Source organism: Accipiter gentilis, chromosome 17 (genome assembly GCF_929443795.1).
Source record: "Accipiter gentilis chromosome 17, bAccGen1.1, whole genome shotgun sequence".
Taxonomy (NCBI): Eukaryota; Metazoa; Chordata; class Aves; order Accipitriformes; family Accipitridae; genus Astur; species Astur gentilis.
In genome coordinates, this window is record NC_064896.1 from 30,621,681 (window position 1) to 30,635,789 (window position 14,109).

A 14,109-nucleotide genomic window follows, 5' to 3' on the forward strand; every position below is an offset into this window, starting at 1 on the left:
GGAAGGAAGGGGGGAGCCAGCCCCGCTCCCTCCCTGGCTCTGCACCCACACTCACGCCCTCGGTGGGTTTTTTTTTTTTTTTATTCAATCCAAGTTGCCATGTGAACGGACCCAAAATACAAAAAAAAAAAAAAAAAAACAAAAAAAAACCAAACAAAAAAAAACCCCCGATGAAAAAATCCAAGGAAAGAAAAGACAGAAACAAACCCGAGTATTTAAAAAAAATAAATTGATGCAAACAGGGCTGAGGTGGGACTGAGGCCCCTCCAGGGCCTCCCTCCTCCACGGGGTCTTGCTCCCCCAGCCAGGTACCGAGGGGTCAGGCAGGGGGTCCGGGGACCCTCCTACCCCACTCCTGTGTCTCCCTGCCCTCGGCGTCAGGGGCAGGAGGATGTGAAGCTGTGGCAAGGTGGGCCGGGAGCCGGCCAGAGCCCAGGACCCAGGTCCCTGCCGCAGGGCCGGCCCGCCCAGTCCTCTTGCCGATCTGGGAACCAGCCTGGAGCCAGCCGAGGAAAGGGCTAATCCGAGCCGGACGCAGATTCTTCCGAGCTGGGGGGCAAGCTGGCGACTCCCTCCTCCTCTGAGTCCTGTGAGCAGGGGATGAGGTCAGGGTGGCAGGGGATGAGGTCAGGGCAGCAGCTCCCATTCCCCCACCTCTCCTGTGCCCCACCACGGGGACGGGGTGACAGTGGTGACACAGGGATGTGTGTAGCAGTCAGGCCACCCACAGCAGAGGGATGTGACCAGCAGATGTGTCCCAGAGCCCCTACCGGGATGGGAGGAGTGGGCCGCCTCCCAGAGAGACAAACAGAGCATGGGGAAGATGGGCCAGTAGAAACCCCCCGGCCAGGCGAGAGCCCTACCTCCTTCTTGCTCTCTGCGGAGGAGCTCTCATCACTGGAGACAAATTCCTTGCTCTTGAAGCTCTCGCTCATGTTCTTGGCAGGAGACTTGGTGGAGGACAAAGACTTGGAGGCGGCACCTTTCTTCTCCACTTTCCCCTTCATCTGCTTCTCCTGCTTCTTCTTCTTCTTTTTAGACCTCTCCCTGCGCGTGTGTTGGGAGGGTGGAAGAGAGAGGAGAAGCGTTACCCTGCTGACAGCCCACCGGCCCTGTCTCTGGCACCACAGAGCCAAGGATGCTCTTCACACAGCCCCCAGCCCTGGAGAGGCTCAGGCACCGTGATGGCTGGGCAACAGCCCAATTTCAGAGGGGCGAAGCCCTGCCACCCTCCCCACCAGCCCTCCCTGCTCGGCGCACTCACGTCTTGGAGCTCTCTGACTTGCTGCCCACGCTGTACTCCTTCATGGCCTTCTCGTAGTCCCTCCTGGCGTCTTCTGCCTTGCGATCCCATTCCTGCAGCAAGAGTACAAGGTTAGCAGGGCCTTCCCCTCCTCCTCCTCCACCACCACCTGCACCACCAGAGCCCAACACCATCCCCCCTCACACCACACCAGCACTCCCACCACGGCCCTTGCCGCCTTGGATCATGCCTACGCTCACCAGCCCAAAGACATCACCTCCCCACTGCCACACTCCCCTCCCGACCTCCCGCCTATGAAGCACCAGGTTCTGGAGATCAAGCAAGAGTCTGCCAGGCCTCCTCAGCTCCAGCCTCCCCCTCCGAGACAAGGCTCGGCTCTCCCCACCAGCAAAGCAACCCAGATACCCCATCCCTCACCTCTTTCTTCTCCTTGGACATGGCTTTCCAGAGCTCCCCGGCCTTCTTGGACAAGTCTGTGATGCTGATGCCAGGATGGTCTGACTTGATCTTCTCACGGTTGGCATTCAGCCAGAGCATGTAAGCTGACATCGGCCGCTTAGGAGCATTGGGGTCTTTCCCTTTCTTGCTCTAGAAGGCAGGGAGCGGAGAGAACAAGGATGAAAGCCTCGAACAGCACCACCTGCTGAAGACCTCAAGACCTGGGGCTGCCCCAAGACGAGGGGCTGGGTCTCAGCTTGCCTCCTACATCCCACCATCAATTCAGCTACACCGTCAGGGGAGACGGGTTGTCACGTCACACCCACAGAAGCTGGAAGGGCAAGTTGCTAGAGACAAGCCCCCCCAACAACCAGAAGGACTAGCTAAGTGCAGGCACAATGCACCCTTTGGAAGAGACTCCACCTAGATTCATCCGCAGGAGGCAGCGAAGTCAGGCTTGGACAACTGACCCACCCAGGGCAAAGCACAGCGAGGTGGTGCCACCAGATCAGGCCGTGGCAGAAGGTTGAGGTGAAGCAGCTCAGCTGATGGGCTGCAACCTGCATCTTCCCAGTGTTGCTCCCAACAGGGAACAGCAACCCATGCTCCAGGAGCAGGTCCTGCTCTCCACAACCAGTCAGCAGCAACCTCTCACCTCCAGCTGCTTCTTGCGAGGCTTGCGGTCTTTGACAATCTTGGCCTTCTTAGCTGGCTTCTTCTCATCCCGGTCGCTGTCGCCGTCACCGCTGGAGGAGCTGGCTGAGGCGTTGCTGTCAAACCTGTGTGGAGGTACTTGGCTTCAGCAACAGCTCAAGACCCCCACCCCAGAAAGATGAAGCACGAGGTGGAGGAGATGTAGCAGCGACAACCAGGCAGCAAGACATGCCCCTGAACTGACCCAGCCTCCAGCAACCCATAATTCGGAGGCTTCCTGAGCTGAAGCTCTTGTGTTCGTGCTTAACAGCTCTCAGGGGATTTTCCTTCCACGAACACAGCTCATCATTTTCTGACTTCCTGTAAATTTTATGCGCTCACAACGCCACACGGCTCAACTCCACCAAGACCCACCTCCTCCTGTCAGGCTGAACCCAGCTCCCACCAGCACACACGATGGCCCTTCATGCTGGTGCAGACACTGTGATTCTCACCCACCTTCTCCCCCAACTCTGGATTTTATGGAGCTGCATCCCATCCTCCTCCCGCTGTTCTCTTTTCCAGCCTGAACAGCCAAGGCCTTATCCAGGAGCCATCTGATCCCCCTGACTGCCCCTCTCTAACCCTTTCAAGTTGTATCATGTCATCATAATAGAGCGAGCCCAGGACTGCACCTGCTTCTCGAAGATTTTTAAGCCCAGGGATCTATAAAGTGATACTGGCTGTGCCTGTAGCATTCCCCAATGTTCACACAGCCCCATGCAGCTGCTGCCCCCACAAGAAACCCCCAAACAGCACCTTCCAAAAGCCCCCCCAGACAGACCCCTGCCCAGCCTCCACTCACTCTTCAGCCACGTCATCATCCTCTTCTCCGGGGTTGAAGGACTCATCTGGAAGGAGACAGTGCAGGGGTCAGCTTATAGCGAGGCGAGGACAGACAGGACTTCACCGAGGAGGAGCAGGGGGGGGAAGAAGCCTGAGCATCGAAGACAGCCCCCCCTGGCACTCCCTCACGCCCCCCAGCCTCAGCCCTCACCCGTCTCCTCCCCAGAGCCGTCGCTGCTGTCGTTGGCATTCTCCTCCCGGATCTTGCCCTCCTCCTTCATCCTCTCCAAGTAGGCGTCGTGCTGGTCTTCATCAGAGTCAGCATATTCGTCGTAGCTCTGCTTCATGCCCTGCAGGAGAGATGGTGTGAGAGCCGCTCCCCATGCTTCCCCGACCTGCACACACCCGGCCTCTGGAAACTGCAACTCCTGGCATGCTCCTGGGTGGGCACGGCCCCCAGGCAGGCCCCAGACACATGCACAGGGCAGGGAGGACAGGACATCCACCATGTCCCCTCCTTCTCCCTGTCAGGGCTCCAGAGAGAGGGGCAGAAAAGTTATCTGAGTTAGCGGGGGAGGACCCTTGCAAATCATGCCAGGGTTACTGGGTTTAGTCAGGGACCACCACGGCCATGCAGAGGAAACCTGCACCAGAAGGAGGAAGAGGAGAAAGAGGAAGGGATATCGCACGGACCTTTTTCCTCTACAAGGGCAAGGAGAGAAAAGAGAGGTGAAAAAAAAGGGAAAAGCCGCAAAATTTTGGAGAGAAGACAGCCCCCAGCCCTCTCCCCACCCCAGCCAGCGGGGCAGCAGTTCCAGCAGGGTGCGGGGAACCAGCCCTGCTCAGCAGGTACCTCCTTGAGGCCTCGGTTCTTGATGTTCAGCTTCTTGGCATTGACGAAGTCAAAGAGCTTCCCGTACTCCTCCCTGTGGGACAGGCAGGGCAGTCAGGGCGGCTATTGGGGTCCCAGCAAGGTGCCCGCCTCATGGTGCAGAGAAGCCCGGCAGGCACAGTGAGAGCCTGCCCCATGCCCACCTCTCTATGCTGCTGAAGGTGTACTGTGTGCCTTGCTTGGTCTCAATCTCGAAGTCGAAGGAGCGGGTAGTGGTGGTCCCGCGGGCAAAGTTGACGAAGGAGATCTCGTCAAAGCGGATGTGCACGGGTGGTTTGTGCACATAGATGAAGCCCCGCTCCAGCGGGTAGAGAAGCCCCGAGCTGGCCTTGTAGGAGCAGGTGATGCACTGGGCTCCAGAGTGTCTGCAAGGGCAAATGTAGCCATCTTACACCCGCAGGGAGCAAATGCTCCACCCGTGCCCATCCCCACAGTGAGACAGGGGACCCCAGCAGCCCAGACAAGCCTGTCAGCTGCTCCCCCGGCACGAGGCACAAATCTCGCAGAGCCCCTTCCCCCTGTCAACAGGAACAAATGAGAAAGAGAGGGGCCGGTCCTGCTGCCAGAGTCAGGGAGGATCTCAAGCCACTGGCCTCAGACTACCAAACCAACAGCTTCTCCTGCCCTAGGGAGGACAAGGCATACTTTGCATGCCTCCCCATCACCGCGTCTTTTCCGGCAGCTGGAAGATCCCATGTTTCACCACCCACACCCCCCTCAGCCGGCAGCAGCACGCCTCACCCCTGGAAGTTGCCAGGCACGGTGATCTTGCGATTCACCAGCGCCTTCATGACCCGGCTGACCATCTCGTAGAGGGAGCCCGACATGTTCTTGGTGAGCCGCCCCTCAAAGCGTTTCTCCACCTCCTCCCTGCGCGGCCAAAAGAGAGGGCAACAGTGAGAATGGGAAGTCAGGAGGTTCGTTACCTCCCTCCCAGCTCCCTGCAGCCCACAGATCCAGGGAGGGGGTCAAGGAAGTGGCCTGGCAGGAGCAGAACTCACTCATTCATGTTGAGGGTCAGGGAGATGTCCTCATCCTTGGAGAAGAGCAGGATAAGGAAGTGGTAGCGGGTCTGGCCTTGCTTTATCGGGGGATCCAGGCTGATCTGAAAAGAGAAGAGAAGGTGTGGACCTGAAATCCCCAAAACCCATCGCTTTCCACCCTTCCCTGGGGGAGGGAGGGAGGGAAGACCCCTCGTCCCCTCCTCACCACAAAAAACATCTGCCGCTGGTCCTTGTGTGGGAGCAGGAAGAGGCGCAGCACGGTCGTGTAGGGGATCTTGTAGTCGAAGGTCTTGCCGTGGAGATGCAGGAAGGTGGGGTAGATGCGGATGTCGTATCGCCCACGAGGCGTCAGACACTGCAGTTCCCGGAAGATGCAGATGGCATCTCCAGTGGCCTGGATCACGTCCGCCTTGGAGAGGACGTTCTGAGCAAAGGCCTGCAAGGGAAGGGAGTTACAGCCAGGTGAGGGTACCCAGCTACCACCTCTGCCTGACCCACCATCTCCAGGGCCCCCCACTCACCTCCACGGGATCCACGCCGTCCTCCTGGGTCGGCGGCACGTAGAAGCGAACCTCCATGAGCGAGACCTCAGCATCGTCATTCTGGTGGAACTCCAGCGTCACCTCGTTCTTGCCCGTTGTGCACTGGGAGACGTTGCTGAGGGGGATCTCGAACACCGGCTGCTCCCCGATGTCAAAGGAGAGCAGCTGCCCTGCAGGGGCGGGAGGGGAGACTCAGTCTGTCACTGCAGGATCAGAACTACTGCACCAAGAGGTGGGGATAAGGTCCACCCTGCAGGGCAGGCCCACAGCATCCTCCTAGATCCCATCTCCAGCAGCAGCCTTGGTCTTCTCCCAAAGTCCAGCAATGCCTCTCCTCTCCCCCCCTGCATTCCCATGCTCCCTCCCAAATCTCCAGGCTTTCTCCTTCTGGCTATGGCCCTGAAGCTCAACACTGATCAGAAATGAACAGGAGGCAACTGTCTGTTCCCATGTTCCTCTGCTCTCAGACCAGGGAGGAGCATCCACCAGCTCCCCTGGCTCCGGCAGGCTCTGCCAGACGCTCGCAGCTCCCAGCCCAACCTTTCTTTTACATTGAGCGTTCCCTGCCTGCAAAACCTTCACCCTGGATTTGGGGCCTGCAGGTATCTCCTGCTTTCCTGGGATAGCTAACATCCTCACTGTCCCCGAGGACACCACTAGAAAGCAGGCCGCTGCTCAGAGGACCGGCTGGGTGCTGCAGGAACAGCCATGGTGGTGGGAAACTCTCCCAGCCACCAGACCAGCCCCACCACCTTGGGCCGCAGCCAGCACAGAGGTTCCCTTCCCCCAGTAACAGCATCACCACGACTCACCTCCGAACCTCACTGTCCCCCAGTTCCAACCCTTCACACACAGATCCTTCTCCGCCAGCTCCAGGCGATAGTGGGCCTTGAAGAAATCTGAGAGCTTATCAAACTCCTGGGCCGGGGCGAGAAGGAGGGAACGTCCGTTAGAAACCGCCACGTACGGGCAGGTGCTGCCCAGAGCCCGTAACTGGGACGCAGCCCCACCCCGGCACAAAGGAAGCAGTAAGAAAAATAGGGGTCAGAGCTGTTCTTGGGGGGTCAGTGCTGCGAGACTCGCAGGGAGCGCAGCTCAACACAGGACAAGCACAAGCCAGCAAGAGAAGAGACACCAGCCAGGGACAAGGACAGGCCAGGCACGCAGGGGCCGGGGGACTCACTGATTCCCGGAAACCATCGTATTTGTAGACGTGGCCATTCTTGGTGAGCAGCTTGAGGCCGTGACCAAGCGCCACACGTCGCCACACGCCCTCAGCCAGCTCCGAGGCCTGGATGTTGTCCACTTTCCCCGTCTTGCTGTTCTTGAAGATCACACCTTGGCGGCTCAGCCGAAGCCGCCCATCGTTCTGGTGGGAGAGGCAGGTGTGAGGTGGGGGCGGCTCACCCCACACGCAGGGGAACAGCCCAATGACACCACCAGCCCCAGAGCAGGGAACTGCCACCTTTCGGGCACAACCAGGAGCTGCATGATCCTTCCAGGTGAAACAAGGTGGCTTCCCCAACCGCCCACCAGTTTCATTTGTCGCACGCTCCATACCACCTCAACTGGGGATTCAAGGGGCCACAAGACAGTCACGAGCACCCTCGGTGCCGCTACAGTGCTGTACTCCATCAGGCTTTTAGGGACAATGTTGTAAAAGCCAGATTAAGGGTGACCCAGAAACACTCAACACCCCCCCCAAGCCGTCCCTGCCCGCTCCCCTGCACTGGAACAGGCTGACAGCCGATAGGCAACCCTCTCGCAGCAGCCACAGTGGATGCACAGAGCTGGCATCCCTTCTCCCTCCTCCTGGAAGCGTTCCCAACCGCAACCTCGCTTGCTCCGCAACGGGCTGGCACTAAAAGCCCCCATTGATGCTCCAAAACGCTTCAGCCCCGGAAACGAGGCGCCTCCGCGCCCCGCTTCCAGGCGAGATCAGCAAAACACCCTCTGCCAGGACGAGGCGGCGGAAGAGACGCCGCGGTGGGGGAAGCGCCCTGCAGCGTTTCGGCTGGGAGAGCAGGTCTCAACGCGATGTGTCACCTGCCAGGGCCCAAGCGGGGCTCCCTGGGGACCGTCCCCCGTCCCCCCCCCCGGCTCGCTCACCATGGATCCCTTCACCTCCTGGTATATCTCGTTGAACTCCAGCGTGTCGGCCATGGCGGCTGGAGGAGGCACCCGGGCTTTGGGAGGGGAGGGAGGCTGAGCGCAGCGAGTGGTTCAGTTCCCCCCCCAGCCCGGCATGCCCCGGGTCAGCGGCAGGTGGGGATGGGGACAGGGACAGAGCAGCTGCGGGGGAAGAGGAGGGTGAGGGGAGCTCAGCCAGGCGGCTCACCGGGGGGAAGATGGCTCCCTGCCCTCCCGCAGGAGCAGGCTCTGTGAGCACAGCCACGCCGGCACCCCCAAAACCAAACCTCTCTCCCGCCCCCAGCCCCACTTTCCTCGCCCCCCCCGGGACGCTGCCTCTCGGGATGGCACCGACCCACTCGCGGGGGGCGACCCAGACCCCCCTTCTCCCTGCCTCAGATGCACCACGGCCCCACGGCCTTCCCCCGCGCCCCCCCACCCTCGGTCCCTCAAGCCCTGCCTTTCCCTTCCCCAGTGCCCCCCCCCCCCGATTTCCCCCCCTCCCCGCTGCTCCCAGCCCCCAAATCCCCCCCGGCCTGAGCTCCCCGCCGGGGCCCAACCGCCTCCCCGCCCCAACCCCCTAGTCCCGGCCCCGCTCCCCCCGCCCCGGTGCGGCCCCCCCGGCCCGGCCGGGCCCGGCCCCCGCCCGCACCGCCGACACTTTTCCCGCCTGCGCAACACGAACCTCGCGCGGAGCCTCCCCCCCCGCCACCGCCGCCGTTGCCGCCGCCGCCGCCGCCGCCGGAACCCGCCCCCACTTCCGCCACAGAGAGGAGCCGCTCTGGGCGCCACCGCGGGAGGACCGAGAGGCAAGGGCGCGGACGAGGCCCATAGAGCGCCCGGAGGACTCCCGGCTAGAGTGGACGCGGCGCCCCGCGCGCCCCTCCGCCCCCGCCCCCCGCCATAGAGGTGGGGGATGGGCGGCTAGAGATGCCGCCCCCTCCCGGCCTGCCCTGCCGCGCTGCCTCGCCGGGCACCATAGAGCGGCGGGAGGTCTCCCCGCGCCGCGACCCCCCCTTGGTCAGCGCTGGGTGATCCCCGTGACGTCACCGCGACGGCTGGGGGGGGGGGGGCACAGTCCCCCCAAAACCGGGGCACCCCCAAAATGGGGACACCCAGAGAGTGGGAGCACCCCAAATAGGAGGCCCCCACGGTGGGGGGGGGCAGCCCCAAAGCCGGGGGCCCGCACAGACGGGGCACCCCCCGCATGAGAGGGGACTCCCCCCCAAACCGGGTCCCCCCGTGCGCCCCAACGAGGGGCTGCCCCCGGCCCCGCCCCTGCGTCGGGGAGCCCCAAAGGGAGGGAGGGGGGGCATCGCAGGGGACCCCCGCACCGGACACACACACACACACGACACCCTGTCCCAGCCCGTCCCCAGCTGCCCCCTCCCTCCCCCTGCACCCTCCCGCCCCCCTCCATCCCCCCCCCGGGCTGAGCCTCCGCCCCCCGCCCGCCTCCCGCCCTGCCTGGACCCCTGCCTGCTCCTGCCCGCCCTGCCCACCCCAGCCTTTGCTGCCGGTACCCCCGCCGGCATCGCCCCTCGCTGCCCGTACCCCTGCCTGCTCCTGCCCTGCCGGTACCCCTGCCTGCTCCTGCCCTGCCCTGCCCTGCCCTGCCGGCATCGCCCCTCGCTGCCCGTACCCCTGCCCGCTCCTGCCCTGCCCTGCCCATGCCCCCCCCGCGCCCCGGCACCCGCTGGGTGACCGACTTCTTCTCCTACGAGACCACCAAGTCGGTGGTGGTGAAGAGCTGGGTGGTGGGGGCCGTCAACCGCGGCGTGCAGCTCCTCATCCTCGCCTACTTCATCGGGTGAGACCCCCCACCCCCACCCCCCCCACCCGGCCCGGGACCCCCCCTCCCCGCCGTCACGCCGCCTCGCCCGGGACATCCCTTGGCGGTGACGAGCGGGTGTCAGCCGGGTGACGGGGGGGGGGGGGCTGCTGCCGGTGGCACCCGGCGGGTGACGGGGGGGGGGGGTGGGGGGGTGACGGCGAGGGGACAGCCTGGGCGGTGGTGCGGGGAGGAGGGGGTGGCTGGGGCAGGAGCGGCGGGTGACGGCCGGGTGGTGGGGCAGAGGAGGGACAGGCGAGAGGGTGACAAGGGTGTCAGTGCCGGGAACGCCAGGCACGCCCGGCACGGGTGACACGGTGGGGACAGCCAGGAGAGCGCGTCGGTGCGGGTGACAGGAGGGGGACAGCATCAGTGAGGGTGACCAAGAGGGGCGGGAGCAGCAGCAAGGCCACGGCGGGTGACGGAGGGGGTCTCTGGCCCCGGGTGCTCCCGGGGGGGTGACAGCAGCCACCGGCGGGGCACGGGCAGGTGACGGGCACCTGTCGGAGGCCCGGCAGCCGCTCGGCTGGCAGGCCCGGGCGCCCCAGGGCTCCGGCAGCTCTGGGTGGGCTGGAGGTGACGGCAGGGCGCAGGCAGGTCCCAGGGGGTGGCCGTCCCCACCGTCACCCCCTGCGGCTGTTGTCCCAGCTGGGTCTTCCTCCATGAGAAAGCCTACCAGGTGCGGGACACCGTCATCGAGTCCTCGGTGGTGACCAAGGTCAAGGGCATCGGGCGCTATGCCGGCCGGGTGCTGGATACGGCTGACTACGTCACCCCCCACCAGGTGAGGGGACACCGGGCCCCTACCCTGCCTCGGTTCTCCCTCTCGGATGGAGCAGAGGGCTGGCAGGGAGACGGGCAGGGCGACGGTGACATCCCCCCCCCCCCCCCCCCAGGGCACCTCGGTGTTCGTGGTGGTCACCAAGCAGATCCTGACGGAGAACCAGGCACAGGGCGTCTGCCCGGAGGTACGGACGGGGCTGGGGGGTGGCAGGCAGGGGGGCACGTCGGGGTGCGTGTCCCCCTGCAACCCTGCCCAGGCTCACCAACCCACCCCCCCAGAGCGAAGCCGAGTACCGCTGCACAGCCGACCGCGACTGCCAGAGGAAGGGCCCCACCACGGGCAGCGGTGAGGGGGACCCCCGCCCCGGGGGTGGGGGGCTGGGGGGGCTGAGGCCTGCCCGCTCACCACACTGATGGGGGCTCCGGCAGGGCTGCTGACGGGGCGCTGCGTCCCCTACAACGGGACCCTGCGCACCTGCGAGATCCAGGGCTGGTGCCCGCCGGAGGTGGACACCATCGATGTGTGAGTGTGACTGGGGGGGGGGGGGGGGGGGTAGGGGTCTGTGCCCCCGCACCCCAGGAACACCCCCTTCTCCCCTCCAGACCCATCATGCTGGAGGCCGAAAACTTCACCCTCTTCATCAAGAACAGCATCCGCTTCCCGCTCTTCGGCTTTGAGAAGTGAGCAGCACTGGGGACGCGGGGACAGGCGGGGGGGCCACGTCCCCCCCCCCAGCCCGGCTGGCTGATGGCCGTGTCCCCCCCGTGTCCCCCTAGGGCCAACCTGCCGCCCCCCGGCAGCAGGGGGGAGCTGGGGCGCTGCCGGTTCCACCCGGAGCAGCAGCCCCTCTGCCCCATCCTGCGGCTGGGGGACGTGGTGCGCCTCGCCGGGCAGGACTTCCCCACGCTGGCCGCCACCGTGAGCTGTGGGGCACGGGGACAGAGGGGGTGGGGTGTGGGAGGTGGGGACGCGGGGGTGTGGGGTGTTGGGACAGGGGGATGTGGGATGTGGGGACGTGGGGACGTGGGACACGGTGGCAGAGACATGGGATGTGGGGATGTGAGACGTGGGGACATGGGGATGTGGGACATGAGGACATGAGGGTGCAGGATACGGGGACATGGGGCGTGGGGACGTGGAGACGTGGGGACACAGGGGTGGGGATGTGGGCACGTGGGGTTTGGGATGTGGGGACGTGGGACGTACAGGTTTGGGGACATGGGACAGGGGGTGTGGGGACATGGGGATGTGGGGTTGCAGGGATGTGGGATGCAGGCATAGGGATGTGGGGACGCTGGTATGTGGGACATGGGGACACGGGGATGTGGGATGCAGGGCACGGGGACGTGGGGACGCGGGTCCGGGGCCACAGCTCGCGGCTGACCCTGAGGGCCGGGGCAGGGGGGGGTGCTGGGCATCAAGATCGGGTGGGTGTGCGACCTGGACCGTGCCTGGGAGCGCTGCCTGCCCCGCTACTCCTTCACCCGCCTGGACGGCCTTGCCCAACCCCCTGCCCCGGCCCCCGGCTACAACTTCAGGTACGGCACACGCCACCGCATGGGGACACGCGTGTCACATGCGTGTGCGCAGCCTGGCACGGCCCGACTCCCCGCGCAGGCACGCCAGGTACTACCGCTGGCCGGACGGCACCGAGCGCCGCACCCTCACCAAGGCCTTCGGCATCCGCTTCGACGTCCTGGTGTACGGCAATGTACGTGCAGCGCTCGGGGCCTCCCCGGGGACCCTATGGGGGCCATGGGGAGTGGGGACCCCCCCACCAACGGGGGTCTCTGCACCCCCAGGCCGGGAAGTTTGGCATTGTCCCCACCCTCATCAACACGGTGGCAGCTTTCACCTCCATCGGCGTGGTGAGTTGTGGCCATTCTCAGACCCTCTGTGACAACATCTCCCTGGGGGTGGGGGGCTTGGGAGAGGCCCTGTGCGCCCCACACATGTGGGGCAGGGAGGGCGGTGATACCCCATAGCGATTTGGAGGGGGATGGAGGAAAACCTTATAGCTGTGGGACATGGGGACACGGCAAAGCCCCAGGGTGATGGCAGCCTGGCTCCATGGTGGGCTGTGGCTTGTCAGGGGGTGCCCCATAACGTGGGACACCCCCACCTCAACGCTGCCGCCCCCAGGGCACAGTGCTGTGCGATATCATCCTGCTCAACTTCCTGAAGGGAGCCGAGCACTACAAGGCCCGCAAGTTCGAGGAGGTCAGCCGTGGGGCTGGGGCCGCCGTGGGGCTGGGTCCAGAGCGGGGTCACCTCGGGGTGGGGGCTGGATCAAGCCACACTGGAAGATGTGTGGGGCTGGCCAGGGGGGACCTGCAGGCAGTGCCCCTGAGCCCCCCCAGCTGCCCTGGCTATGGGGCAGCAACTAACCCGGCGCCCATCCCCTGCCCCACAGGTGCCAGAGGCTGGCATGCCCGCGCCCCCCACCAGCCCCACGGCGTGTCCCCCCGGGGCGCTGGGGGGCTGCAGCCGAGACAAGCAGTCCACCGACTCGGGCACCTTCTCCCTCGGTCTCTAGATCTGGGTGCCATGGGGCAGCCCCCCACCTGCCCCCCACTGTGGGGCAGCCCCCTGCCTGCACCCAGCCGGGGGGCCCCCGCACCCTCCCCACCCCAGCCCCCCCAATGGCTGGCACCCCTTTCCCACGCTGGCAGTGGGACAGGGCACAGGGGGCATATGGGGCAGTGGGTGACGCTGGTGGCCGTGGGGCAGGAGGGGCCATGGGGATGACATCAGGGCCGCGGTGGTGGCAGCAGGAGCACAGGGGATGGGGCACAGGGTGGCACTGGGGATGGCAGCGGGAGAGTGGGGGCACAGGGTGGCTGAGCGGGGAGGATGGGGGTGAGGAACATAGGGTGTCCCCGGGGGTGGCAGAGGGACATGGGGGATGTGGAGGGGTGGCACGGGGGATGTGGGGAGAATGGGGTGGCCCCAGGGGTGGCAGAGGGGCACAGGGCTCAGGGATGTCCCACAAGGGCTGCCCAGGTGGACGCTAGGGCTGGGGTGCCTGGGGAGTGGGGACGGGGGACACAGCCCTCTGGGTGCCGCTCTGCTGACCCCCCGCACCCCGTGACCCCCAGTGCGTGTGTGCCCAGTGTCACCACAGGAACCTGGCCCCCATCCGCAGCCTGCTCATCTGCACCGGGGCCAGCACCCGCAGCCGGGTGAGGGGCTCGCTGGGACCCCCACCGGGATCCTCCTGCCCACCCTGTCCCCAATGCCCACCCTGGGTGCCCCAGCCCCGTCCCCAGGGTGCCCCAGCCCCATTGTGCCCCCCTGACCCAGGTCCCCAGTGTTCCCCTCACCAGGTGCTACCTGGCTGGAGGGGTCTGGGGGGTCCCACCCCATTTCCCCTGGGTCCCCGCAGCTCCCACACTTCCAGCAAGGGCGGGGGGGGGGCTGGGGTGGGCACCAGGGCAGTGGGTGCTGTTGGGTACCAGGTGACACCCCCCACCCTCCCCAAGATGCGTGCTGGGGACATGTGAGCTGCCGGGGCCTCTGCGACCCCCCCAGGACCTCCCTGCTCCCAGCCGGCCCCACGGTGGGGGGGCTGCACCCCCCACCCCAATAAACCTTTGGCTTGCAGCACCCATCCATCTCCAGCCTGTGCGAGGGGCGGGGTGAGGGGCGGTTACGGGGGGGTCTGATGGGAAGGGTTGGGGTGCAGGGGCAGAGTAAGGGGAGGACAGGGTGACGCCACCAATTTGGGGGTGGCCATGGGATCTGC

General features: G+C 65.2%; 2 protein-coding genes across 7 annotated transcripts; one reads left to right on the plus strand and one right to left on the minus strand.

Moving 5' to 3' along the window:
* Positions 1–90: 90 nt before the first annotated feature.
* On the minus strand, positions 91–8,536 carry SSRP1 (structure specific recognition protein 1). 2 transcript variants are annotated; one of them, XM_049820833.1, is made up of 17 exons: positions 8,435–8,536; positions 7,729–7,911; positions 6,803–6,988; positions 6,432–6,537; positions 5,599–5,789; positions 5,283–5,513; positions 5,075–5,178; positions 4,815–4,943; positions 4,217–4,438; positions 4,035–4,107; positions 3,393–3,531; positions 3,201–3,246; positions 2,358–2,481; positions 1,682–1,852; positions 1,265–1,356; positions 864–1,047; positions 91–587 (listed from the first exon to the last, which is right to left on the minus strand). In XM_049820833.1, the coding sequence occupies exons 2-17, from the start codon at positions 7,780–7,782 to the stop codon at positions 519–521; spliced, it is 2,121 nt and encodes a 706-aa protein (XP_049676790.1). In that variant the 5' UTR covers positions 7,783–7,911; positions 8,435–8,536; the 3' UTR covers positions 91–518. The 2 variants fall into 2 exon arrangements, with proteins under 2 accessions (XP_049676790.1, XP_049676789.1); XM_049820832.1 differs by lacking the exon at positions 8,435–8,536 and having other exon boundaries at positions 7,729–8,139.
* A 775-nt stretch (positions 8,537–9,311) lies between these two features.
* On the plus strand, positions 9,312–13,961 carry P2RX3 (purinergic receptor P2X 3). 5 transcript variants are annotated; one of them, XM_049820096.1, is made up of 12 exons: positions 9,323–9,559; positions 10,229–10,364; positions 10,477–10,548; positions 10,643–10,709; positions 10,793–10,886; positions 10,967–11,044; positions 11,141–11,282; positions 11,766–11,902; positions 11,982–12,075; positions 12,167–12,232; positions 12,507–12,584; positions 12,778–13,009. In XM_049820096.1, exons 1-12 carry the CDS (start codon positions 9,420–9,422, stop codon positions 12,898–12,900), a joined length of 1,227 nt encoding a protein of 408 aa, XP_049676053.1. In that variant the 5' UTR covers positions 9,323–9,419; the 3' UTR covers positions 12,901–13,009. The 5 variants fall into 5 exon arrangements, with proteins under 5 accessions (XP_049676054.1, XP_049676052.1, XP_049676051.1 ...); XM_049820095.1 differs by lacking the exon at positions 11,766–11,902 and having other exon boundaries at positions 9,315–9,559; positions 11,991–12,075; positions 12,778–13,961; XM_049820094.1 differs by lacking the exon at positions 11,766–11,902 and having other exon boundaries at positions 9,316–9,559; positions 12,778–13,961.
* The last annotated feature ends 148 nt before the right edge of the window (positions 13,962–14,109 follow it).